Source organism: Calypte anna, chromosome Z (genome assembly GCF_003957555.1).
Source record: "Calypte anna isolate BGI_N300 chromosome Z, bCalAnn1_v1.p, whole genome shotgun sequence".
NCBI lineage: Eukaryota > Metazoa > Chordata > Aves > Apodiformes > Trochilidae > Calypte > Calypte anna.
This window is the reverse complement of record NC_044274.1, coordinates 31,980,706-32,008,165: the sequence shown is the minus strand read 5'-3', so window position 1 is coordinate 32,008,165 and position 27,460 is coordinate 31,980,706. Positions and strand designations below refer to the sequence as shown.

At 36.6% G+C, this 27,460-nt stretch overlaps 1 protein-coding gene across 1 annotated transcript in view; it reads right to left on the bottom strand.

Moving 5' to 3' along the window:
- The window catches only part of LOC103539490 (contactin-associated protein-like 4), a 204,947-nt gene that overhangs the window by 31,556 nt on the left and 145,931 nt on the right, over positions 1–27,460 (bottom strand). The window contains exons 10-14 of the mRNA XM_008506002.2: positions 23,936–24,107; positions 12,291–12,397; positions 9,744–9,863; positions 5,816–6,013; positions 897–1,053 (exon numbers count right to left, since the gene is read on the bottom strand). Coding sequence (XP_008504224.2) covers positions 897–1,053; positions 5,816–6,013; positions 9,744–9,863; positions 12,291–12,397; positions 23,936–24,107 — 754 coding nt within the window. The remainder of the gene's footprint in view (positions 1–896; positions 1,054–5,815; positions 6,014–9,743; positions 9,864–12,290; positions 12,398–23,935; positions 24,108–27,460) is intronic.

Genomic DNA, 27,460 nt, shown 5'->3' with positions numbered 1-27,460 from the left:
AGCAAATAGCTCAGAAACAACTGTACAAACTGAGAGAGAGAAGACAATCTAGACCTCACACTGCTTATAGCTTAAATGTGAGACACACACCTCAAAGCAAGCAAGAAACATTTCTCTAAGAACATGGTTGAGTTTAACAACCCTTTTGATCAGCACGCCATGAGTTCCTTGTCCTGAATGAAATAGTGATTCTTTTCTCTCCTTCCCACCCCCCCTTCTTTTACAAACATTAGCACCTTCCCTGCATGAATTTTCTGTTTCCATCCTGGAGCTACGTGTACAAAAAATGAACATATTTTTTCAGAAAGCTTTTTTCTGTAACTGAGTAATGAAAAAAACAAAACAAAACAAAAAAAAAGTGCTAATTTTTGATGTACAAGTGAAAACTCTAAAGTTTAGAAATACTTCTATCCTTTTAGAATAGGATTCCATATTAGTGCTTTGCTTTGATGATAACAACAGCATACAATTTTAATTACCTAAATTGTAAATGACAAAAAAGGGAGAAAAATAACTAAATTTAAAAATGTCGTTAAATTTATGCTAATACTTAACTGATTATTTAAAGTGAACTGTTTAACTATGATTACTCAGTGTTCTAAAACTAATAGCTGAAGTTTTAAAAAAGATTAAAGTTTATGTCTTAATACATAACTAGGAATATACTAAAGAACTAGAAAGTATCTCTATAAAATTAAACCCTCAGAATTCAGAGGGAAAGAATTAGCAATAATAATGCATATTGCTAAAATTTTGTAAGAAAATGTGTTCTGTGTCAAAGAAGCGGGTGACACTGTGGTAATTTTAATTTAAAACAGCCTTGTATTTTAAATGTTCAGCTTCTTTATTTACTTTCCAGGAAAAAGTAATGTATATAATCAACTGTAGAAAGTCACCATTCATCTCTGTCTGCATCACAGTTGCAGTAGTGTTGGGAATCAATGCAGGTACCCTCGAATCCGCAAGCACATTTTCCTACAGCAGGAAAGGAACCTCCCCAGTAAGTCTGTGTTTCATTGGTTCTTCCAATCCACCAGCTCAATGGCATCCCGTCTGAAAGGTAGGTTAGAGAAAATCAGTGGCCAGTCTTTCTAACTCAAGCAACTTTCCAAAGGGTTAAGCAGAGAAAAATCACCTCTCAGATCTAAAATATTTTAACAGCAACTGTTTACCTTTAAAGTCTACCTTTACTTTTTAAGTAATTATTCATTTTAATATGTAATTATCAGGTATTAAATTATTGTCACAGCTTTTGCTTGCATTAGTGGAAAAGGGAATTCACAGACAATCACTTAGCTTATTTATGTAATTTGTTTTTAAATGTTCCATGAAAACAAGAGATACCATTGTCAAAAAAAATCAAGATAGTTTGTGTTTCCAAGTAAAGATCCATTTCAGACCATCAAACAAGAAGCAATGGAGTGAGAAGTTTTACTAGAAAGCAATGCAGAAATTATCTCATCCTACTACCAAGAGTGCTGTAGACTATTATTACCCATTTCTGCGATGAACATTAAGTAGCTGAAGAGTGAAATCAGAAATGCCCAAAGACAGCCTTGGGTCACAGGCAGCAGATTCAGAATTTGTATACTTAGACACAGCAGAAATCATATTAACAATCCTACCATAAGAAAATTGGTACATCTGATGAACATAAGTGAGGTTTCCCAAGCCTATTACACCTCTGTATCGTTCATCCCATCCCCATTTTTTGTAGCAAAATGGCAAAACTGAGTACTTCCTTAATGTTACAGTACTGAGTACTGCAGATTAAGGTTTAAGACTGTGCCAAGCAGGCACAGAAATATATATTGAACAGATGATAGGAAACATAAAAAAAAAACCAAATCACCTAAAATTAGAAATAAGAAGGGTGATATATGCATGAGAAGAAATCAAGACATGAGAAGAAATCAAGAACTGTTAAATTAGAGTTACTTATAGATGCACATTTATTCACTGTTGAAGCTCCAAGTTTTCATCAGCAGGCCCCAGAAACAAATTGAAATATACCCTAATCTCAGCTTTACTTAAAATTGTCACTGTTTATTAAATCTCACTCTAGATTCTCACCAGATAAGGCCTCTCTGTTACATTGACAGTCTCTTGAATTTGTAAACATAGTAATTGCATTCATTACCACACAACTGCAAGCCCATCAGGCCAAAAAATAGCGTGAGAGGTTTCTGGGAAAGTCAAACTTGCATAAGAGCACCTATGCCTGTTATAAGTGTTTGTGCTTGTGAGTCATCACAGAAGGAAGAAAACCTGGAGAAAAATAATTTATCAGACAACATTTAAAAACCTTCCAGCAACTAAGACTGTAAAAAGGAGACTATTTCTGCTGTTTCATTCAGCGTGCCTTAATATTGTAGTTAGGAACTAACATTCCAGACTTTCACTAGGGACACTGGGGTATGTTGAAAAGCTGGTTGCAATTTTTTCATGCCACAGTGCAAGAGCAGGGTATTTACTGAAATGCTGCACACTCATAATGATTAGCCCAGATTGTTATTCCTGCTTTGAAATAGGTGTCATGACCTTAGTATTTTCAGAAGATAAAAATAGAATTTTCCCTTATCATGATTACTATTTGTAGAAAGAAAAAGATGGAAAATTGGAGGATACTTGGAAAACTTACATAGCCTCAGAGACAAAAGAGACTATGTTTTTTTGTATTCAAAGACTAATATTATTTGAAATATTTTAGCATATATTCACAATACACTAACTCTTGTCAGTTTAGATGCATCCCATTTTTAACTACGGTTTATCTATGCATTGCTAGTTTTGCTTAACTGTAGATAGCTTGACTGCTTAAAGGTGAGTCTGTCAGGTCTTCTTTAGCTACATCCACTATGGTGATCATTGTGTAAAAATAATCCAGGTTTTCCAATGTTTATCAAACATGCTAGCTGTCTATACACACACAGAGTTTGGAAGGAGTGTTTGATACTCCAGAGAGTCATGCTGCTATTCAGAAGAAGGTTAAGATAATGGGCTGAGAGAAACCTCATGAAGTTAAACAAGGAGAACTGCAAAAACCTGCACCTGAGAAGGAACAGCTACAGGCAGAAATATATGCTGGAGGTCATCCATCTGGAAAAATTCTTGATAGAGCATGACTTGGGGTTCTTGACACACAAAAGGTTAAACTTGAGCCAGCAGTGTGCCCTTGTTGCAAAGAGGACTACTGGCATCATGGCCTGCATTAATGAATTGAGATGTTGCCAGCATGTTAGGGCAGGTTATCCTTATCCTTCATTCAGCACAGGTAAAGTCACACTTGGAGAATTGTGTCTAGTTCAGAGCTCTCCATTGCAAAGCAAGGATGGAAATTTTCAAGATAATCTAAGAAAGGGCAACAGAGATGATTAAGGAACTGAAGTATCTTTCCTATGAGGACAGACTGGGAAAAGAGGAACTGTATAGTTTAGAAAAAAAGAAATACATATATACATGAAGGGAGAGTGTAAAGACAACTGAGACCTGCTTTCTTCCAGTGGTTCCTAGTGGCAGGACAAGAGGAAGTGGGAACAAACTGAAACATGGGATATTCTTCCTGAACATCAATAAACACTTTTCACTGTGAGGGTGACTGAGCACTGACACAGATTTCTCAGAGACATTCAAAAGATGTCTGGACATGGTTCTGGGTAACTGATTCTTGTTGGCCTGTGTTGAACGGGGATATCAAACCAGACAACAACTGGATGTTGCTTCCAACCTCAGCTGGCCAGAGATTTGTAATTCTGTGATAGTAGAACTATGCAAACTCATATTCTTTCCTGCTGATTTGGTACAGACACTCAGAACAATAACTATTTCAATGCACAGTTTAGGTGCACAGACAGTTGAGTTCTCTGAAAAAAAGTACCACCACATATATTTTGAAAAATCCTCACTTTTTAAATTCTTTTTTTTTCTTGTAGGTAAGAACTTCCATTCAAAAGAAGTCTTTATCTACAATAGGGTATCTACTTCTTCTCCCAGGAATTTCATCTGGTTTTACTGTTACTGTGATTGAATGAGCTAAAGGGGATCTGTCCTTATTAAGTCATCTATTAATGGTAACTACCCTTGAAATAAAAAGGGACAGATCTAAATCATGGAATGTAAAATTCAGAATTTTATTTTAAGAAAGAGTTTTAATGAATAATGCTAGAAAAAAATGAGACAAATTAAATACATTCTCTAAAGTGTTATAAAAATGTGGCTTTAAGAAACCGAAGCATTAGTTTTCTATAAGTGTTTCTAAATCATCATCATCATTCACAAAACTCAGTGACTTTTTAAAGCAGAGTCATTTCAGAAGCCACCACTGAGCATCCTTAGATACTATCTTTCTCTTGCCTCTCTGAAAGAGTTCTCTCTATCAGAACAAACCAAAACCCATTCCTCAGAGGAACAGCAAAATACAATTGGTACAGTCTATGGTAGTGTTTAATTAAAAAGTGATTTTCTGCAGAACTCACTTTTTACTTCTAGCTTCAAAGCTCTAAATTTTAGGTAGCTTAGCACAACTCACAACTGACTGATTAGACTCTTTTAGTTTTCTAGGAAAACCTGCTTTTCTGAGAATGAAGGTGAATGAGCATATGGTCCTGCTTGCCTAGTCTTTCCCTCTTCTTTTCTTTGACCTAATTTTTTCATTATTTCCAGCTTCATCACTCTGCTGTAACTGGGCAGTTGAAAAGATGGGGTTGATTGTTGTTTTTGGTTTTCACTTAATCTATATGACAGTTAATATAGACAAAGGATTTGAAACACCTACAGAGAACAATTCTGACCCTCTTCTTGGTATAGACCCAGCTTTTGAACATCGAACCATAACTTCAATTTTGAGTTCATAGGTAAAAAGGAAAGTCAGTAGGATATCTTAATCTGTGGGTTCACCTCTGTGCTGCAGAGATCTTTAAAAGCAGATATTCTGCTAAGAATAAATTCTGTCATGATAAATCCAGTGTTGTCCATGACATATATAAAGGAGAAATATTTAAGGAAAAAGTTTAGAGACAAAGCCAAAGACTGCTGCACTCAGAGTCCTGATCTCTGGTTATTAGGAAAGACTGTCAATAAATGAATTTGAGCAGTTTCAGAATTTTGATGGACAAGTAAAACAATTTTACTTAGCTTTAAAAAAGACAGAAATAATGACACTTTTACTCTCATATTATATGGAATACATAGGTTGGATTTTCACAGTAAAGACTTTTCATGTCTGTGTCAATGAGAGTTAAGATTTAAGTAGACTATATAATTTCTTTTCATTTTACAATAAGTCAGAGGAACCCCATTAATTTTTCCTTAAAACATTTATATTTTTGTCAATAATCCACATTGTAGCTATTGCTTTTATCCTATGAATGCTTATCTTGGACAGTAAAAATTTAATATTACCAGTGCTTTTTCCAGGCACCCAGTATTATATGTATACCAAATATTCAAAAATGCTCACTGATAAACTTCTGCTGATGCCTATGCACTAGCTTGTGTTTCTTCAAAGAGGTATTTCCTCAATAATTGCTTCACTAAAAATCTCTGGAAGGCAGGCCAACAGGAGCTCTGCTAATAATAATCTCTGATTATGGAAAAAATTAAATGTGAGAGCACTTAATTCTCGGATCATTATAAACAGACATTTGTGTCTTCTGGTTCAAATATCTCTTGGTAACTTACAGAAATCTGAGAACTAGATAGATGAAGTAGTTTGAATTCCATGGTAGCAAAGTGCCGTAACCTTGATGTGAAATAAGTACCTTTAGTAGCCAGTAAAATAAAGTGAGACATATTACAATTTGTATGTTTTACTTACCTGGCTTATCTGAAAGCCTTGACTTTTTGCAGTGGTAAGCAAGTTCCTGTTCACAGTATTCTGCTTGGTTAATTGTAGCCTGAAGCTGGTCTAAGCTGGCAGAGTACTTGAAAAACACAGTGTGGGGGTTCTCTCGAGTAGCACTTTTGACTCTGGTTAGGTTGGTATTGTTATGCTGCATAATTGTCCACGTTGTATCTTTCAAAACACATGTGAAAAATAGTAAAGAATGAGTAGTAGTTTCATAGGTTGATTTAAAAAAACAAAACAACCAGATCTCAGGGTGACTCCTTTGGTACCAAAAGGTGCTCTTGAACATATAGGACAGAACTATAAATTACCAAGCAACAATTACAGCAACAAATCATTATTTATAAGTAGGTTATAATATCATACATGTAAGAACTATTCAGGTTATTATGATTTTTGCATGGGCAAAACTATAAGTAACGACACTCAATTGTCTCTGAAATAAGATAGTTTACTTAGTAAATTACTATGAAAGAATAGTAAGAAGTAATACACTTGTTATATTCCACATATATATATATATATATATATATATTTTCTATTATACATAGAAGCAAAAGTAGCTTGCAAATACTGTATTTACTATTTAACTCAGATTACATGAAGGTGATTTATTCTAGCCATATAAAATCAAATGGTACATATTATTCAAAGTACTATTCAAAACTTGTATATATTCAGGGATTAAGAATCTCAGCTTCCAAAGATCAGTACAGTTACTTCCAAACACTTGATGTAATATTGTTATGGCAGGCACCATGGCAGGCTGACTTGATTCAGTGTTGTAACCTGAGGAAATTCAGAAGTGAGAGGTACATTTCCTTAAAAAAGCCCACACTGGTCAACTTTTAGCTCAGACACTACTCAGTAAAGTATCTATATATTTTATTGCACTGTGTAGACAGTCCTTACTATTCATGTAAATTGTGGCATGCCATATACTGCTGGAATATTTATTCCAGAATAAGATGAAGTATATCTGCAAGATGTTTTTTCTCCCATGAATTGCCAGTAAAAATGCAGTACTTCAGAGATGATTTCTATAAAAATATGTTCTGAAGTAATGCTTTTGAAATAAAAAGCAGAAATTACTTGACTATAAATATACATATAACACATATAGTTGAATAGTAAACAATATATTGCACATTTATAAAAAAATATTTGCTAAGATGTGCAATCTGCTGTGAAACAGACATTCTCAAAATCTGAGACCTGTTGCTTGAGCAACAAAGCAATTGAATAGCTTACCAGGTATATTGACACTTCACAAACATTCTTTCATTAAAAGTCTTTTTTTAACTTTCTACAGCAACTGTGGAGAGATTTTTTACTGAAAAAAACCTTGGTGCAATGCAAAAAGCACAGATCAAAACCCCCAAATGATGCTATAGTAATTATATAAAGACATCACATTAAAGGACACTAGAATCCATAGGCTAAATACTATTTATTTAGTATGAGACTACAAAAATAATTTTCTTGTACACTGAGACACAGGAAGAATTAAACTGTTCAGCACAATTGGTCGCTCTGTCCTATAGTTTTCATACAAGGAACATACAATGGAACATCAAACAGTCTGCTTGGGATTACAGATATTACTCCTTTTGTAGTCTCCAAAATAGAAATTGTTCTAAATATTGACAGCTGATAAAGGCTCATGTGATTCTTCTGTTTGTACTTAGTCCAAGCCCCCTTACCTGTGAAAAGGGCAACACTGAATTTACTCTCTTGCAAATCCTGTGACAGGCTGATCTCCATAACTAAAATCCACCTCAAGGCAGGGGTGAGCAGTCTCCCAGTTAAAGCTGCTCGGAGTCAGTCAAATCAAATTTAGATTCACTGGTCATTCCAAATTTAGTAGATGTTAAAAATATTACATTTTTTCTAACTTCTAGTTATGATTATGACATTTCTGATATTCTTATAGTAGTATTTCTATTGATTTAACAGAGTTATTTTATTCCATTAGATTCCTGCAGGTCACAAATCGCTGACATTTTAAGATATGTACGGAGGAAGAGAATCAAGGTGACTTAAAGGAAGTAAACAGAAAGTAAATATCAAGGTGAGATGCTTATTCAAAATATAAAAGGAGTCTATTCAACTTTTTAGTAATTGCTTACCATTTTTCTGGTTATATTATACAATATTAATAAGTACATTCTCGTGATGTCAAAAAGGAGATGGCTGGAAACATTTCTTTCCATGCACATACACATGTATACACAAATATATTTAATGGATATGGAGAACCTTAAAATTAGTAAACTAGGTCAGCTATCAGACCCATTGTTACCCTCCCAAATTTGCACAAAACAAGAAAAGCAGGTCACTGCAAAGTTTGTTCATCTTAACAGGCTGTATGGACTGTGGACTTTTCATTCTGAAACTGTCCTTCAAGAATAAAACTGGGGAAAGACGCCCTCCTTCCAGATGACAGAAAATAGAGACCCATGAGTGTCAAAGACAAGACAGTGGTGTAGAAATGTAGTCATCTGCCTTCCCCATCTCCAGTGGAAAAAAGTCATGAGGAAAATGGGAACAAAACAAATGTAGAAGACTCATGCTATCAGGCTCACTCTCAAGATGAACAACTAATCAATGAGGTTTGCTTAATGTAGTGAATAAGGAGTGACTGAGGAAAACAGTAACAGCTGTTCATGGACACACAAGGGTAAATCAGACACTACACTGGACCTTGGAGGGTTATACGCACTTAAAAAAATTGTCATCTTTCTGTAATGATTCTGTGGTCTCTTTTAGTTTCATAGGACACTAGGATATTTCTTTTTTAAGGGCCTGTGCCAATCTAAAGTGTGCCCTCTGTGAACTAGCACAGTTCACTGTAGAAGTCAAAGATCACATAACCTAGTTAAGTTGCACAGACTGACTTAAATTATGAGAATTCCACTGTTTCGACATGTATGATGATCATACTATAGATCACTGTGAAAAACAGCTGATGCCATCAGCAGATGGAGTCCTGTCAGCTTTTTAAGAAACAGGTGTAACCTGTTTACAGATCAACAACAAAAGCTTTTAAAGTTTTTAAGTTCTCAAGACTAAACCATATTCAAATACAGCTTAATTATGTAGCCTCTTAAGCAGCTATAATGGTGTAAAAATACTTTTTTCTCACAGAAAACAACAAATTGTTTCTGTAATTTTGATTGGAAAGCAATTCAAATAAATAGAGACTATGTAAAAATAAAAGGAAATATGCACGAATTAAACAATAATGACTTTCAAAATGCCATGTAGATGTAAGCTTCACTGAAGGGAAATATATCAATGGCAAAGAGAGAGAACATCAACTGGTTTGTTGAAAAGCAGACTGCTGACTAACTATGATACCTAAAACTTTTAGTGAGATAAATGGTCATTCAAATAACTGTTTTCAGAGGAGGAGACAGAATCTCTGACAGTGAGACTGAGAGAGTCCCATTGGCTGCATTTGCATTCTCCAAAAGATCTACTTGCAGTGTGAAAAAATAAGTTTAATGTTTATATTTCTCATAACATATACCGGTTGAGAGTTACAATTTTTCAGAATGCTACTGGGAAAAATCAATATTTTTTTCTCAAAGCATAACTTATTTCTCACTTCCTTAAATGTTCTCAAGAGGCTGTAATTTCTATGAAATCAAAACTGCTTCCCAAAAAATGATCTATCATGACATTGTCTCCATACGGAACACATCTTACTGATATAAAGCACAACAGGAATTCATAGCCTGAATCCTATTATTGTAATTTCTCTAATTCTTCATTGGTTGTGCATGTATACATTAAATTCACAAGCTACAGAGGCTTCTTATTTGATAACTGATGTTTCAACATAATGAACATGCATACAGACTCAGATGTGATTTAAGAATGTTTATCACCTCACCTGTCATATTACAGTATACAAGAAACGGTTCCAAGGGTCCACTTCCATCTGAATCGATATTGTAAAAGCCTGAAGTGTTTCCTCTGTGCTTATAGGCTTCACATGATTGCTCATAGATGGCTGTAAAAGAACACATTGCATCACAAATGTAATGTCATAATTTTACATTTTATTCAGGGAATGAAAAAAAAAAAGTGCATGGAGCTTGACAACTTGACAAAATTGTATGTGTTTGCTGCTAAAGAATACAGAATAAACTACATAATTCAAAATATACTTTCATTTGAATTTGTAAAGCACACCTGTGCTTAAACATTAAATTTTATTTATTGGAGATACCACTAGGGACATTTTCAAGCATTTCATTTTGTATTTCATCCTGAAATTTTCAGGGAGAAAACAATATACTGTGAGTCAGCAAATGGTTGTCAACTCTGTCAAATATATGTAAATGCCAAGGGTATTACCTATATCCTGGTAATCAGATTTTAAGGAAACAAACATTAACCACCTGAAAAAAGTCAGATTTTTTTTTTTTTGCTGTTGTTTTTGTTATATACAACAGAAGGTAAGTAGTGTGTTCTGATTTTCTTCTGGCCTTTATTTGCTTTCACACTTCTTATTTTCTTCTCTTTATAAAGAGGAGGGAAAATGACTTGTCAGATATCACAGTTAAAGCACTAAATAAGCACAGAAAAAATGACAGCTCCTTACTCCCATGTCATGTATACTTATATCAGTCAAGGCCTGAAGAAAAGTCCATGATGTCTTCTTTATGATAAAAAAAACTATCAAAAAGATTTATGAGTCCTCTTCTGCACTCTAAAGTGATAGAAACTACTGATGATAGTGCCACTGCTAGACAGCATTATCTTTACTTCCACTTTAACAATTACATTGCTAAAATTAGACTGTGTGCTCTATCAGTTATTATAAAAACTCGAAACACTATGCCAAATAGAAAGAGCCATTAGATTAAGGAAAAAATTAAAACCTGAATACAAATAAAACCATACATCCATAATAATTATTAATATATTAGATTTTGATCTATGTAAAATCAGGGATTCTTAAAATTTAAAAATAAATTCATAAAGTACCAATACAGTTTTACAAAAGAGGTCTGTTTTTTAAAAAGAAGTTACTTTTGGAAGAGTCTGATCTTCATATTTTTGGCCTGATGACTACTGATGTTATATGGCAACACCTATCAAAAAGAAACAGTTCATTGAGAATGCTTATATTATGAAATATTCAGAATGCACAATGCATGTATATTTCAAATAGAATTTTATGGTTCCCTGTGGTAAATGGTCTTAGTTAAATTTAAACATGAAAAAAAGAGATTCAGCTTTTCATTATGTTCTGATCCTGACAGTTTGAACACAAATATTTTAAGATTAGTAACTCCTAGGGTTATAATAAAAAGAATATTGCTTTGAGAATTCAAGGGGCACTTTAAAATTTATTTTGAAATTACGAAGAAGTGTGATAACATGGCCAAAAATTATCTTAAGGCTGAAATAACTGAAGAACTCAATTAAAAAACAAAACCAAAAAAACCACAAACAAACAAAAATCCAGTACTGAGAGTCTTCCATTTCCTGCCCATAAATACAGCACTTTATTAATTATAAACAACTGTTCTGAAAAGCTTTTAGATAAATATTTGAAAAGTAATAAGAATTCAGTAACTCATCATATTCCTCATGGAGTCTCTGAGTCATCAGGAAATGATGGCTTCCATCTGTCATCCTCATCAGTTGATTCAAAATATACATTTCCAAACTATAATTAACCAAATCACCTTCATCTTCACTTTGGGCTTGCCATGCTTTTATATTTTGTACTGTGGTATTAAAAAATATCTGTATTATAGGTACGCTTTCTTTCTTATAATTTCTTTTTAATTGTTACTTAGGCCACTGTGTTCTTTACAATTAAAGAATTACAGAAGTAACAGTACTGTTGACTGTCTACAAGGAAGATTTAATAGGCAGTCTTCTAAAATGAAAGCAAAAAAAAGTTTGTAGACACATTCTCTTCATAAAATCTGCCAAGGACGATTGTATATCCTTATAAGGACAGTTTATAAAGACAATGATTTATCTTATCATTAGAGCAATCTTTTGTGATTTTAGCAATACTTTATTAAGCTGCAAAGATTCATAAAGTTTTCCAGTTGTTAGAAGCATATAATAGTCAGAGCGATTTATTTTGATTCCTAGAACATGTTGTGGTGCATAAAGATAAATTTTAAAAAATTCTATATGATTTGGTGATTCAAAAAGAGGCATTATACAGATGGAAGAGGATATTACTAACTATCTTGTATAAATTATGAAAAATGTGAAACTGAAAGAAATAAATATTGGAACTTCCAATGAGCTTTTGCTGCTATGTATTTCAAATTCTCAGGTCCTCTACCTTGAACCAGCTTACATGACTGAAAAGTCTTCTGATATGAGTGATCAATATAAATACATTTTTTGTGGAGAAAATAATTTAAAAAAAAAAATAAAAATTCTCAGAAAGTCTTAGACTTACGAATATGGCAAGTAGCTCCTCTGTAGCCAGAATAGGCACAGTTACAGTAAAAGCTGTTCCAGGACTGTGAGCATTCACCACCATGCTCACAGTAATTAGGTGAGCACCTAAAATGAAAAAATAAATATAATTTATATTTTCTTTTATGTCATCTCTATTTATCAAGGAATAAAAAATCATGGGAAAGAAGTATAATAGCATAGTAAAAGTTTTCAAGCTCATTAGGGGAGATATATTAAAATAATTACTAGAAAATTAAGATAATTTTCCTTCATCTTCCCCAATATTCCTGTCACAGGATTTTAAAATACTTTTCAATTAATTCAAGAAATTTTAGGAGAGTAATAAAGTAGGATTGTAGAAAGTCCATCAGTTCACACATGTTCAGAGCCTTTATACATTCACTGCACCTGACTCTCAAATTATTTCATCTTCCTTTCATAAACCAGAATAAGCAGAGATTTTCAGAAAAGGGAAGGGGGGAAAAAAGGACAAAAAGAAAATAAACAAGCAAAAAACATAACAAAAAAAAAAAGTAGCAGGTGAAATAAGTGATATTTTCAATAAAAGTAATGACATTTTTGTCAGTGAAAGAGCTGATCCTGTATCTATTGTGTGATTCATAGAATGTTATTCTAAGACAAGTCTGTAGATGACATATGTCTAAAAGAGCTGTGGTTTGGAATGTAAAAATGAACATTAGGCACTAGGCTTAAAATTTTTTTTATATTAAGTATTTTGAAGGAAATGTATACATGGATATAGCAATATTTCTTCAGATAAATGCTTGATTTTAATTCCTGTGGGTATGACTAGACATCAGTTATTATAAATAAAGTAATATAAGTAGAATTCACTATTTTCCATGTATACTCTAACAGCTGCTCTGCTTGCATGTATTTCAGTGGTAGCTTTTCTTATTTGATTGCTTTTTAAAAAAGATATCCTTATCTCTAAATTGCAAGTTATTTACATGTCTATGCTTCTACTGACTCCTTGTTCATATTAATTAATCTTCTTAATAGTGTTTGCAAGATAGGAAGTTTAGATGAAATTGATGACTCTTACAGCAACTTTAGTAGAAATTAAATCAATTTAGAGTATAATTTCAATCTTTTAACATAAAATTTTACATCTTCCCTCTGTTTCAGAATGCACAATAGAAAATAGGCACTAGGCAGTATCTACATCAGAGAGAAACTATGATTACTTTATAAGTTGCAACCCTACCTTGTTTTAGAACAGTGCATTCTTTGAGGAAACAAAGCTTAAAATAAAAATATTACTAATTGTCCTGGTTTCTATCTTGTAATTTTGCTTTCAGCTTTTAAGTAGCTGCGCTTGCTGAAAATTAACAGCAATCTTCTCAGTCAGTGTCTACTTCTAGGACTGATAGCGTTCAGTGTTTAAAGTTACTGCTAGAGACTGGTGTGCAGAACCAAGGCCACTGCTGTTCTGAGGAACATTTTGCCCTTCAGAAGGAGAAAAGGCATAAAGAAGTCACACCAGCAACCCTCCTTTAGGGAGGAACAGACAAGATAAATGACCAAGATTGACCAAACAGAGTATTCCATCCCATACACATAAAAATATAACCATGAGGTTCAACCTCCTTCCTTCCTTCCTTCCTTCCTTCCTTCCTTCCTTCCTTCCTTCCTTCCTTCCTTCCTTCCTTCCTTCCTTCCTTCCTTCCTGCCTTCCTGCCTTCCTGCCTTCCTGCCTTCCTGCCTTCCTGCCTTCCTGCCTTCCTGCCTTCCTGCCTTCCTGCCTTCCTGCCTTCCTGCCTTCCTGCCTTCCTGCCTGCCTGCCTGCCTGCCTGCCTGCCTGCCTGCCTGCCTGCCTTCCTGCCTCCCTGCCTGCCTCCCTGCCTGCCTTCCTGCCTGCCTTCCTGCCTGCCTTCCTCCCTTCCTTCCTTTCTTCCTTTCTTCCTCCCTCCCTTCCTTTCTTCCTGCCTTCCTGCCTGCCTTCCTGCCTGCCTGCCTTCCTCACTGCCTTTTTGGATTCATCACAATGTCTGCTTCAACCAGAAAGTAAAACAGCTGATTAAGCATTTATCACATATTCCTTGATAATACCCTTTTAAGTGTACAGCATCTGAAAATTATATATAATTTAAAACTAAGACAGCAGGCCAGTAATAATCATAAACTATAATCTCTAGCGGAGAACAATGATCCAGATCATAAGTATATTTTTGACATAGAAGGAAAAAATAAGAACAGATGCCAATTATCTACTCAATATATATTTTGTGTACAAACTGCTTATCATGGTTTGAAACTACAGCTAAAAGATATTTTGAAAAGAATAACTAACTGCTGTAATTTTCATTCATTTTTTTTTTTCAGTCTTCAATCAAAATTTTAAAACCTTCCTGATGCTAGTGTCTTCTATTGCGGTTTTTTGTATGTTTTTTTATTTGTTTTTTGTACTGCTGTCAATACATGGAAAGATGTAACTCTTGGTAGGTAATTGTAGGTATGGTAGAAGAATCTCTTCTCAGCCTTCCTCAATTCCCCAAGTGCCCCTCCTAGGGCACCAGGACAACAGGTATGAAGCCCTGCAATTGGATGTGAAAGTGAATGAAGGGGTAATCTAGGCAGCCTCCCCCATCCATCACCACGACCCATATAAGTTTAAAAAGAGGGGTAAAGAAGGGTAGTTGTCATTGGTGACTTCCTCCTGAGCAGACCCAACTCTCAGGGAAGTCTGCTGTCTCTCTGGAGTGAAGGCAAGAGACATCCCCACAAAACTCCCTAGTTTGATAAAGTTCTCAGACTATTACCCACCAATGTTTTTTCACACTGGTGGTTAAGAGATGGCAAGAAGAAATCCTAAAGCAATCAAAAGAGATTGCCAAGCCTAGGCATGGTTGGTTAAAGAGTCAGGTGTCCAGGTGGTATTTTCTTCAGTCCTTTCAGTATCAGGGAAGAATATTGATTGAATGAATGGCATAGGCAATTCCAGCTGATGAACATGCAGCTCCAAGGCTGGTACTATAGGCAGAATTTTAGGTTTTTGACCACGGGATGGTCTATTCTTCATCGAGTCTAGTGATGCCTGATAGCATGCACCTCATGTAAAAGAAGAATTTTTGCTAAAAAGGTAGGTGGATTACTAGGGCTTTAAATTAGATTTGAAGGGAGGAAAGAGCAATAGCAGGCCAGTCAGTGATGAGCACTTGGAAGGACTGTCAGTATCTGAGGAACTGTGTCCTAGTGAGACCCTTAAATCTGCACCACAAAGAGGTGGGCACAATGAACCACATTAGAAGGGCTTCTGTATGAATGCATATAGCACAAGGAACAAATAGGAGGAGCTAGAAGCCTTGGCTCAATCACAGAGATATGATATTACTGGCATTAGTGAAACCTGGTGGGATGAGTCCTGTGACTGATGTGCCATGATGGATGGTTACAGGCTTTTCAGGATGGATAGACAGGGCAGGAGTAGTGGGGGAGTGGCACTGTATATAGTGGAAGGGCTGGAATGCATGGAGCTTATAGCTGGTAATGACACAGTTGAGAGTGAGGATCAAAGGGCAAAATATTTAAAATAGATGTCATCATGGGAATTTGCTATAGACCACCCAGTCAGGATGAGGAAACTGTTGACTCATTCTTTAAGGAACTACAGGATGCCTCCACGTCATCTACATATGTCCTTGTGGGGGCTTCAATTTACATGATATCAACTGGGAGCATGACATAGCTGGTACAAGCAGGTCCAGAAGATTTCTAAACTATACGGATGATAACTTTATGGCACAGGTGTTGAATGAACCAACCAGGAGAGGTGTTTTCCTTGATTTGTTACTTGCAATAGAGAAGGTCTTGTGGGTGAAGTGGCCTTGTCCACAGTGACCATGAAGCAGTTGAGTTTAACGTAGATGGTAATAGGAGGAAAACTGACAGTAAGACTGCAGCTCTGGACATGAGGGAAAGCAGACTTCAGTTTGCTTGAGGAACTGCTTGGTAAGGTCTCCTGGGAAAATGTTTTTCAGGGTGCTGTAGTCCAGCAATGCTGGTCACTTTTTAAGCAGCACCCCTTAAGAGCAGACAACAAGGTGACTCCAAAATGCTGGAAGTCAAGCAGGCAAAGTAGAAGGCCATCCTAGTTGAGTAGAGATCTTCTACTAGAACTAAGACACAAAAGGAAAGTGTATGGCCAGTGGAAGAAAGGACAGACAACAAGGGAGGACTTTATGGATCCTGTTTGCCACTGTATGGAAGAAGTGAAAGCTGGTCTGCATTGTGAAAGATAATAAAAAAGACTTACTTAGATATGTTAGTAGCAAAAGAGAGGCCAGATACAACACTGACCTGTTGCTTGATGATCATGGACACCTCATAAATAGGGATATAAAGAAAACAGAAATGTTTAATGATTTCTTCACATCTGTTTTTAACAGTGATGGTGGGCTTGAGCACCGCTAGAGCCCTGAGTTGTGAACCATGACTGTGCAAATGATAATCTCCCAATCAGCCCTGAACTTGTGTGGGAGGTCATAGCAAAATATGTGCTGGCAGAGGTCATAGCAAAAACTATCTCAATGATTTTTCAGTACTCTTGGGAATCTGGAGAGGTATCAGTTGACTGGAATTTGGCAGATGGTGTCCCAGTCTTCAGAAAGGGCAGCAGGGATGACCCTGGTAACTACAGACCCATTAATCTCACCTCAGTGACTGGAATGATTATGGAAAAGATTATTCTGGGAGCTATTGAGAAACACCTTAAAACCAACATAATAATTGGTCCCAGCCAACATGGGTTTGTTAGGGGAAGGTTCTGCTTAACTAAATTGATTTATTTCTTTGAGAAGGTAACTCCCCTAGTTGATCAAGGGAAGCCAGTTATGTAATCTTTCTGGATTTTGGAAAGGCCTATGACAGTGTTTCTCACAACATCCTTCTAAGTAATATGTTTATCATCAAGCTGGAATAGCTCAAAATGCAAAGGGTAACCAATTGGCTGATGGGTCAAGTAATAGTAAATGGAGTCACATCCGCTTGGTCACCAGTGACTAGTCGGGTTCCACAGGGATCTATTTTAGGGACTGTTCTCTTTAACATATTCATAAATTATTTAGATGAATGACTTGAAGGCTTACCTATTAAGTTTGCAGATGACACCAAATTAGAAGGAGTGGTTAACACTCCTGATGGCCGAGAGTCCCTTCAGGGGGATCTAGACAGATTGTAATGCTGGGCAATTGCCAATTTTGTGAAGTTTAACCAGGAGAAGTGTCGGATTTTGCACTGGGGACATGGTAACTCTGGCTATTTATACAGCCTGGGGAACGAGAGGCTGGAGAGCAGCCCAGCAGAAAGGGATCTGGGGGCTCTGGTCCATGGCAAATTGAACATGAGCCAACAGTGTGCCCTGATAGCCAGGAGGGACAACTGAGTCCTGGGGTGCATCAAACATGGCACTGCCAGCCGGCCAAGGGAGGTGATTGTCACAGGCAGTCCTCAGAAACGAAATCTGCTACCTCTAAAAATCATTTAGAATGACACTCTGTCTTTTAAAGTTATTCTGTCTAATTTTTTACACATAATTGGTAGTTATTATACTAATATATATTGATAAAAGAACTGAGAAAAAATATTAAGGAAAAATATATTAAGATAGTTATTTGCATACCGAAGTAAAAGGACAATAGGAAGATATTATACAATGAAAAGCCTAAATGCAGGATCATGGGAAGAGCAATGACTCAAAAGTCAAAATAACTCAAGCATTAGAGGAGGAACTGGAAAGCAGAGAGAATGGAGAAAATAAAAAATAGGAAAATAGTAGGGGATTTTCTTTTTTGTTTAAAAGAGGATATTTTTGTTTCAAACTGAAAAATTATACTTCAATGAATAAATGAATGACTAGCCAACCATCTGAAAATGGGGACAGTAAATATGGAAAGTAAAGAATACCCTTTGCATGTTAAATATATATAGTTATTGATTTTTCATGGCATGACTTTGTGTCAAGGTGGCTACAGGAATAGCTTCTGTGAGAGGATGCTAGAAGCTTCCCCTTTGTCTGAGAGAACCACTACCCGCTGAATCAAAGATGGACCCACTGTTGTCCAAGGCTGTCCATGTTAATACCATCTGAAGTGTTAGCACCTATGTGAGAATGTATTTAAGAGGAAAAATAAATAATAATGTAAAATAAATAAAATAAAATAAATTATAAAATAAAATATTTGAAATAAAATATTAAAAAATATATTTAAAATAAAAATCTGTACAATTGCAGCTGGACAGAGCTGAGAATATGTGAGAAAAACAACCCTGCAGACACCAAATTCAGTAAAGAAGGGGGTAGATGAGTACAGGAGCCAGAGCAGAGATTCCCCTGCAACCTGAAGACTATGATTGCAAGCCTACAGCCCATGGACAATAATGGTGGAACACATTCACCTATAGCCCATAGTCCATTCACTCTGGAACAGGTGGATGCTTAAAGGAGCCTGTGTCCCCATGAGGGACCTGCATTGGTCCAGATTTCTGGCAGGACCTATGTACTTATGGAGAAAGAAGTCAACATTGAGCAGGTTTTCTGGCAGGTCGTGTTGTCCCATGGGTGAAATACACGGGAGAAGTCTTTTCCAGAAGGACTGCAAGTCATGGGAGGGACACATGCTGGATCACTCTGTGAAGAACTGCAGCCCATAGAAGGACTCATGTTGGGGAAGTTCATGAAGAATTTGTCTCCTGTGCAAGGGACCCCATACTGGAGCAGGGGAAGTGTGTGAGGAATTTTCTCCTCTGAGGATGAAGTAGTGGTGAAAACAACATCATGAACTGACTTTCAACTCTATTCCCCAACTTCCTGCACTACCATGGGGTAGGAAGTAGAGAAATGGGGAGAGAAGTCAATCCCAGGAAGGGAGGAGTGAAGGAAGGTATTATAGATCTCATTATGCTACTCTGATTTAACTTCTAATAAATTAGCATAATTTCCCATGATGAATCAGTTTAGCCTGTGAAAATAATTGGTGGGTGCTCCCTCCCTGTCCTTACCTTGATTCATGAGCCTTTCATCATATTGTTCTCCACCTGCCCAGTGAGGAGAAGGAGTGATAGAGCAGCTTTAGGGGGCACCTGATGTACAGCCAAGGTTTACCCATATATGTATGAGATAAAGAATGGACTCAATAGAATTATTTGAAGTTTATTTATCATGGCATATAAATACAGACCACTTTTTAAAATTTTGTTTTCATGTATGTTAAAAGCCCAAAGTTATTACACTCATTGATCCATTGTTTTTACTACAAAACCCACCAACAGCTCTAGTGTCTGGGTCATGCTTCCCTGGTTGGAATTGGAGATGGAAAGACACCCATAGAGTTCAAGACAAAGAAGTAGTTTGTTTGTCCTGTAAGTGGTATATTTAACATTGGGAGCACAATAACAGAAAATCTCAAATGTCTCATATCTCAAATGATACGGTCCACAGGATAATACAAATTGCCTACTAGGAATTATTTAATACACGTAAGCAATTTTCATACTGGTAAAGAAGAATGTACCCTACTTACATGGATTGATGGTGAGATGAGGTGTTAGTTTAATGAGAAACATGGAGTTTTTTTCCAGATGGTGCACTGCAAATATCAAATGGAATGAGATCATGTGAAGAAACTGAAAAGAAACAGTCTCTGGAGCAAGCTAGCACAAGGACATGAAGGCTTTTTAGAAACACTCTATTTTGAAAATGAGTGGAATGAAACTGATGGAAATCGGTGGATGAAAATTTTATTTTAGTAAATTAGGAGAAGATATGATAAGCTTGTTGAGAACTGGAAACTAAACCTGGCAGAGCTACTGAAAGAAAGGTGCAACTGTCAAAACATAAAAAGATGCAAATTAACATTGGCAAATGTTAGAGAAAATAAAACCAACCAAACAAAAACCTTCTATAAGAACTATTTTCTTTGCTATCATTGATCATGGGAAGTAACATATAGTATGTATGAACTATGAGAATAGCATAAAATAGAAATAAAAGGAGGTAAAAATGTAAAAAAAAAAAATTTAAAAAAATTGAAAAAGAATGAAGCTGGGAAGTGTAGGTGACTTATGGAAGTTCATACTGAAAATAACCCAGAAGAGGTGGCAGTGGTATTCACTTAAAATAAGATACTGACATAAAATAAGGATGATACAAACTGGCAAGATAAAAATATGAGGAAGTTCCAATACAAATCTAACCTCTAATCATGCAGTACTTAAAAAAAAAAAAAAAAAAAAAAAAAAAAAAAAAAAAAAGCAGAGTTACTGAATACCTTATTTGCTTCAGTCTTTACTCCTGGTGACTAACCCTTGTGAATGCCAGACCCAGAGAGAAAGCCTTGAGAAGGGAAGTCTGTGGCCCTGATGGGATCCACCCAAGAGTGTTGAGAGAGCTGGCTGATGTTATTGCCCTAATACCCTCCATCTTTTTTAAGAGATCATGGCAAATAGAAGAGGTGCTTGAGGAATGAGGGAAAGCCAAGGCCACTCCAGCTTTCAGAAAGGCAAGAAGGATAATCCAGACAACTACAGACCAGTTAGCCTCACCTCCGTCCCTGGAAAAATGGTGGTGTGTCTCATTCTGGAGGTCATCTACTAAGCACATGGAAAAGAAGAACAGTACGCATGGATTTACTAAGGGGAAAACATGCTTGACTAATCTCATAGCCTTCTATGATGTTGTGACTGAATGGGTAGATGCAGGGATACCAGTGGATGTAGCCTACCTTGACCTTAGCAAGGCTTTTGTCACAGTCTCCCATAATATCCTTGTGAGCAAGCTCAGGAAATGTGGAATAGAAGAGTGGACAGTGCGACGGATTGAGAACTGGCTACTCAATAGTGCCCAAAGAGTGGTGATCAACGATGCAGAGTCCAGATGGAGACTTGTAACTATCTGAGTCCCCCAGGGATCAATGTTGGGTCCAGTCCTGTTCAACGTCTTTATCAATGGCCTTGATGATGGGACAGACTGTCTTCTCAGCAAGTTTGTGATGACACAAAGCTGGGAAGAGTGGCTGACACCCAGAACGCTGTGCTGCCATTCAGAGAGAACTAGACAGGCTGGAGAGTTGAGCAGGGAGAAATTTCATGAATTACAACAAGGGCAATTGTAAAGTCTTGCATGTGGGCAAGAACAACCCCAAGTACCAGTATAGGTTGAGGACTGAGCTGTTGGACAACAGCGAAGAAGAAAGGGACCTGGAATTGCTGGCGGACTGAAGGATAAGCTTGAGCCAGCAATGTGCCCTTGCGTCCAAGAACGCCAATGGCATCCTGGGGTGCATTAGAAGGGGGATGGATTAGTAGGTCAAGAGAGGTACTCCTGCCCCTCTGCTCTGCCCTGGTAAGGCCACATCTGGAATATTCTGTCCATTTCTGGACCCCTTGGTTAAAGGACAGGGAACTGCTGGAGAGAGTCCAGTGGGGAGCCTCCAAGATGATGAAGGGAATGGAACTCCTCCCTTATGAGGAAAAGCTGAGGGAGCTGGGTCTGTTCAGCTTGGAGAAGAGTAGAATGAGGGGTGACCTTATTAATGTTTATAGAGATGTAAAGGGCAAGTGCCAGAAGGAAGGAGCCAGGCCCTTTTCAATTATGTGCAATGATAGGACAAGAGTAATGAGAACAAGCTTGAGCATAGGAGGTTCCATATAAATATAAGTAAAAATTTCTTCACTGTAAGGGTGACAGATCATTGCAACAGGCTGCCCATGGAGGTTGCAGAGTTCCCTTCTCTGGTGACATTCAAACCCCATATGGATGTGTTTTATGTGACCTGGTGTAGGTGACCCTGCTCTGACACGGTGAGGGGGTAGGCTAGATGATCTTTTGAGGTCCCTTCCAACCCTAATCTTCTGCAAAATATTATGACAGAGTGATTATGTGTATTTACTTACACAAACTTCTTTTTAAAAACTCATGATTCATCTCCAGTTTTATCAGATATTGAAAAATTGATGGTATATCTGAGACAGTCATTGTCATAAATTATATTATGAACCAATTTAGTGATGTTTTCCACTACAGTTTTGCTTATATCTCATTTAATGTGTTTGACTAAGAATATGCAGGTCTTCACATTACATTCTTTTTACCTGATTCTATTCCTTATTCTGTCTCTTTAACAGAGCCAAAAAAGCAAGCAGTGCAATAGGAGTAAGTTCAACTCCAGTGTTGAAAAAGCAGCAACGGTACAGTGCTTTAGAAGCTAGAAGGGAGTGCCTCTGCCAGAGAGGAGAGAAAAGAGGCAGTGAAATTAAAAAAGTAAGAAAACTTGTTGAAGGAAGAAGGGTGTGGAAAGATAAAACCAAATATAGATGTATGCTTCATCCCAGATACAAATCTTTATAAAGTAAAATGGCAAAGTTTTAACTGAGGCTGAACTCTGTACTGCCTATTGCAAAGTCAAGATAGACTCAGTAAGGGATGAATTAGCAGAAAGAACAACATATTACCAACTGCATTACTGAAAGTACACATTACACTCTAAAAAAAGGTCGCACTCTATGTGTATTTTTTAACCTGCTTTTGGTCATTTCTATGAATATGTATAAACAATTAAATAAAGAACTAAAAGCACCAGTATTGTTTTTATATTTGACCTACAAAGCATTGCGACTTTCTTCAAAATAATAACTTGGATAATCTCTATGAGTGGAAAGCATGGTACAGAAATATGACTGTATGACTGAACTGGAAAGTGAATGTGGTCTTGAAGCAAATTTCTGCCTTCACTACCCCAAAGAGTGTAATTTTGAAAAATTTTCTAATTTAAAAACAGACTTTTTTAGCTCAAGCTTTTGAGGACTAGAAATTTAGGTAGTGGAGCAGAAATATTTACAGGAATGTATTTCCCCTGCCTGTTGTGTCACTTCAGTACATCCCTTCTGCTTGGTGCAGATGTTTGTGGATTAAAACTGACTTGCACAGATGGTTGTGACTGCAGCAGAAAATTTATCCTTCCATTGCCTATTTCTTTCTGTTCTACCTCTTCTCAGCAGCTTTTGGTGTTCTGAAACATTCATTTTGGTTCATCCTATGTCCTCTCTGCACTGAATTACAGCAATATCTTTCCATCACACATTTTGATCTTTTTAAGGGAAGGTATATGGTCTCTCCCCGCCCCCCCCCGCCCCCCCCCCAGAAGGGGGCCATTTAAACTAGTGACTCTTTTACATAGATGCTAATACCAGCTGTTGTAAATTATGAGACTAGTTCTGACCATAGCCTAAAAAAAGATTCTCACACACCGTGATGAATACAATCTACTGTCTTTCTGGATGGCTAGAATATAAACACAATATTGTCTTTTAAGTAACATGTCATTTCAAGGGGTAAACAGGACTATATGTCACAGAAGAGTGTCTGTGTCTATAGCTTTACTTGAAAAGAAAGGCATTTAAAATTTGTTGGAAACATCAAATAATTTTTATACCTGTTACTCTAATTTTATTTACAGAGTATGGAAATCTACTTCCCGTGCAATGTGCACTATATTTATTCTAGACTTTGGAATTCTTACAAAACAAAGGGTGCAATTTTGAAGCGTTCTATACTTTGTCAACAAGCCAGTATTGGAAACAAAATATTAAAATAAATAAATAAATGAGTAAATTTTATTTTCTTACCTGTCTATAATGCCACATAAATCTATCTGAATGTCACTGAAATTTCCAGAAACATTTTGCTGAACTGAAATAATATCCACAGCTTTGTTATCAATGGAAATGAGTCGCATGCATCCTTGAAAGCCACCATATAAGGTATTACATTCAGAAATGTTTCCACTGCTAGGGCAGCCTGAAAGAAGCAGAAAACATGGCATTGAAAAAAAATATTTGAATGAAAAATTTATATATTCCAAAAGTAGACTGAGTTTTGATAATCTCTAGATATTGTAAACTTTGTGGGTGGAAGACTGTAAGCAAAAGCTCTTCTTATTCGGCATGGTGTTGCAACTGAAAAGAAATACTTCTGTGCAGTGTTACTTTTTTTAAAGCATATGCAAAAGCATAACCAAAAATTGGGATAAAGTATGACCCAAGCAAGAGTTCCAAAGCAATTAATGGAATCAAGGTGTAAACAGATTGATTGACTGAGCTTAGATCCAATATGTTTGGTTATGGTACAAGGTGCCCATGATACAAACATGTTTTTAGTCCCAACTAAAGACAAATAAGACAAAAAATAGTTTTTAGGTACAACAATCCAATTTGTCAAGCTGTCCTGAAGATTTCAGAAAGTATTGAAGGCCCTTTTTCAATTCAGGTCATCAATGAATCAGTTAGGAGAGGTGTTGTGTTGCACCTGATATCTCTAGACAAGGAAGAAATGGTCACAAATATGAAGGTCAAGGACAGCTTTAGTTACAGCAAAAATGAGATCAAGACATTTATGATCCAGAGAGAGAGAGCAAGAAAGAAAGAGCTAGTGTTGGTCTGTTCAGGATCTGTTTTGATGGAATAGCCTTGGAGAGCAAAAGGGCTGGATATTTTTCAAGAACTCTAAAGGGCATAGAGACAGTCTCTAACAATATCAAACTAGTTAATCAACTGTGGCAGAAATCCTTCAAACATAAACATGGAGCTCCTATGTGAGTGAAAACACAAAAAAAAAAAAAAGTAGAAGAAAAGTAGAAGCAGGGTTTGCTGCAATTTGGAGGGAAATACAAAAATATTACTTGCATGTCTAGGAATTCAGTTAGAAAATCTAGACTCTAGATCTCACATGTAGTTAAAACTATCAAAGAGGATGAAGTGGGAAAAAAAAAGTTTCAATAGAAAAAAGAAGGCTGGGAGGCTAGGGAGAAAATGAGAGCACTGGTCAATTTGACAGGGGACCTAGTGAAAATACTTTGAGGAACTTATATGAGCAAGGTCTTTTTTCTGTTGTCTTTAATGGTAAAACTTACTCTTAGGTTTCCCACTTCCTAGCAGAATATGAAAAAGAGAAACAATATCCACAATAAGGTAAGAAAGGGTCTGAGGAGCACTTGAGGGTGTTGAAGCAGCTGGTCAGTGCCACTGAAACAATTGCCAATGACATTGTGAAGCCATTATAATTTTAATCATCAAAAAGTCTTGGCAATTTGGTGACCTTCTTGATGACTAGAAAAGGCAAATGCTACTCATCTTCTCAAAAGGTGTGAAGGAGGACACAGGTAACTAGAGTCCAGTCAGCCTTACTGTTCATTACAGCCTCGCATGTTCATGGAACAAATCCTCTTATAAATAATTTCTAGACATGTGAAGGACAATAAAGTAACAGTGTAACTTTAGAATCAAAGATAAATTGTTCTTGACCAAGCTCTTAGTTTTCTTTGTTGAGGTGATGGGCACTGTGGACAAAGGAGAAAAAATTAGCATTGTGTACCTTTGTTTACCAAAGATCCTAACAGTTTTCTTAAGTCTACCTATCACCAGATTGATAACATATGGGTGGGATAAGTGGACATTGATGATGACAAGTCCAGCTGATGCAAAGTCAGTGAACAGATGGTCAATTCAGAGATCACTCCTATGAGCTATGTTGTTTAATGTCTTCGTTAATGACCTGAGTAATTGGGCAGAGTGCTCTTTCAGCAAGCCTATGATGATAAAGTGGTGGCAGGGTTCAAATGTTGGAGCACATGGCTACAACTCAGGAATATGAACAGGCTGGAGAAATAAGATGGTAGGAATTTCATGAATTTCATTTAAATAAGTTCAGTGTCTTTAATCTGAGATAGAACAAGTCAGGCAACTATCCAGTTTGGAGGATAACTATCTAGATCCACAGAAAAAGGCATGGGTCCTGATGGCCAGCAGGCTGACTATAAGCCAGGAATGTGCCTTTGGAACACAGAAGGCCAAAGGCGTTCTGAGCTGTATTATCAAGAGCACAGCCTGCAGTTATGGGGAAATAGTTCTTCACTCCATGTGATACCTATGAAAACACATCTGAATTGCTGTAGTTCTGGACTCCCCAGTACAGGAAAGACATCAACACGATGGAGTGAGTCCAATGGACGCTTCCAAGATGGCCATGTACCTGAATGAAGAGGATGCATGAAGAGAGGCTGAGAAATCTGCACCTGTTAATCTTAAGAGAAGATGATTGTGGTCTGACTTTGGCAACAAGTGCTTTTACCATGGGGGTGGCCATGCTATTTGGAGAAAAAATATGCCTGTGAACATTATGAGATTTGCATCCTTGGAGCTGTTCAAGGCTCAGGTAGCCACAGCCCTCTACATCCTGATCTAATCAGGCTTCTTTAGATCAGAGTGTTGTGTTAAGCATTGTCTAGATGTCATACCCAATATATGAATGAAATTCTGTAAATATGGAATACTGTGGTTTGTGTGGTGAATTACTGATGCTTAAATGCCTTGTTCACTGACTACCAATTAATTAAACATTGTTAATACATTTTTTAACCCTGATTTGACTTAAACCACATCAATTAATTATAGAATCATAGAATCACAGAATGGCCAGGGTTGGAAGGGACTTTAAAGATCATCTGATTCCAACCTCCCTTAGGCAGGTTTTCCTAGAAGAAATACTGAAATACAATGTGATGAAATATGCATAAATATTTGTTGTTGTGGTTTTGTTTTGTTTTTTGGTTTGGTTTGGTTTGGTTTTAATTTGCCTTCTTCCACATCTTAACATTGCTTCTGGAATGATGTACAAAGATTATTCTTTTGATCAAAAAAAACTCCAAAACCTTGCATTCTGGTTCACAGCATCCAAAGACAGTCTTGTTTTTTGATTAGGAAATAATGACTTTTAAGACACCTCTATTCCAAAGAGATAATGGGTACTTTCTGAAGTCCTGTAAAGAAAGTTTAGAGGTTTACTATACAGGAAGAAAAACGACAATAGAATTCAAATTTCAAATGAGTGTACAACCATACGGAAGGAGATAAAACTAGGTATGCTAGGAATAAGTCTGGGAATAGCATGCCAAGGTTTGCAGGATTCTATGCTAGCAAAGACCCTTGCTTTGCCATCTCACCTTTGGTGGCTGACAGAGAAACAATGGGGAATTAAGAGGGGAGGGTTAATATTGGTTTAGAAAGAATAGAAATACCTGAGAAGGGCCAGGTAGGAACTAGAGCCCATGTCCACAGAAAGATGTTGGGATCATGCAACTGTACTTCACTTGGGGC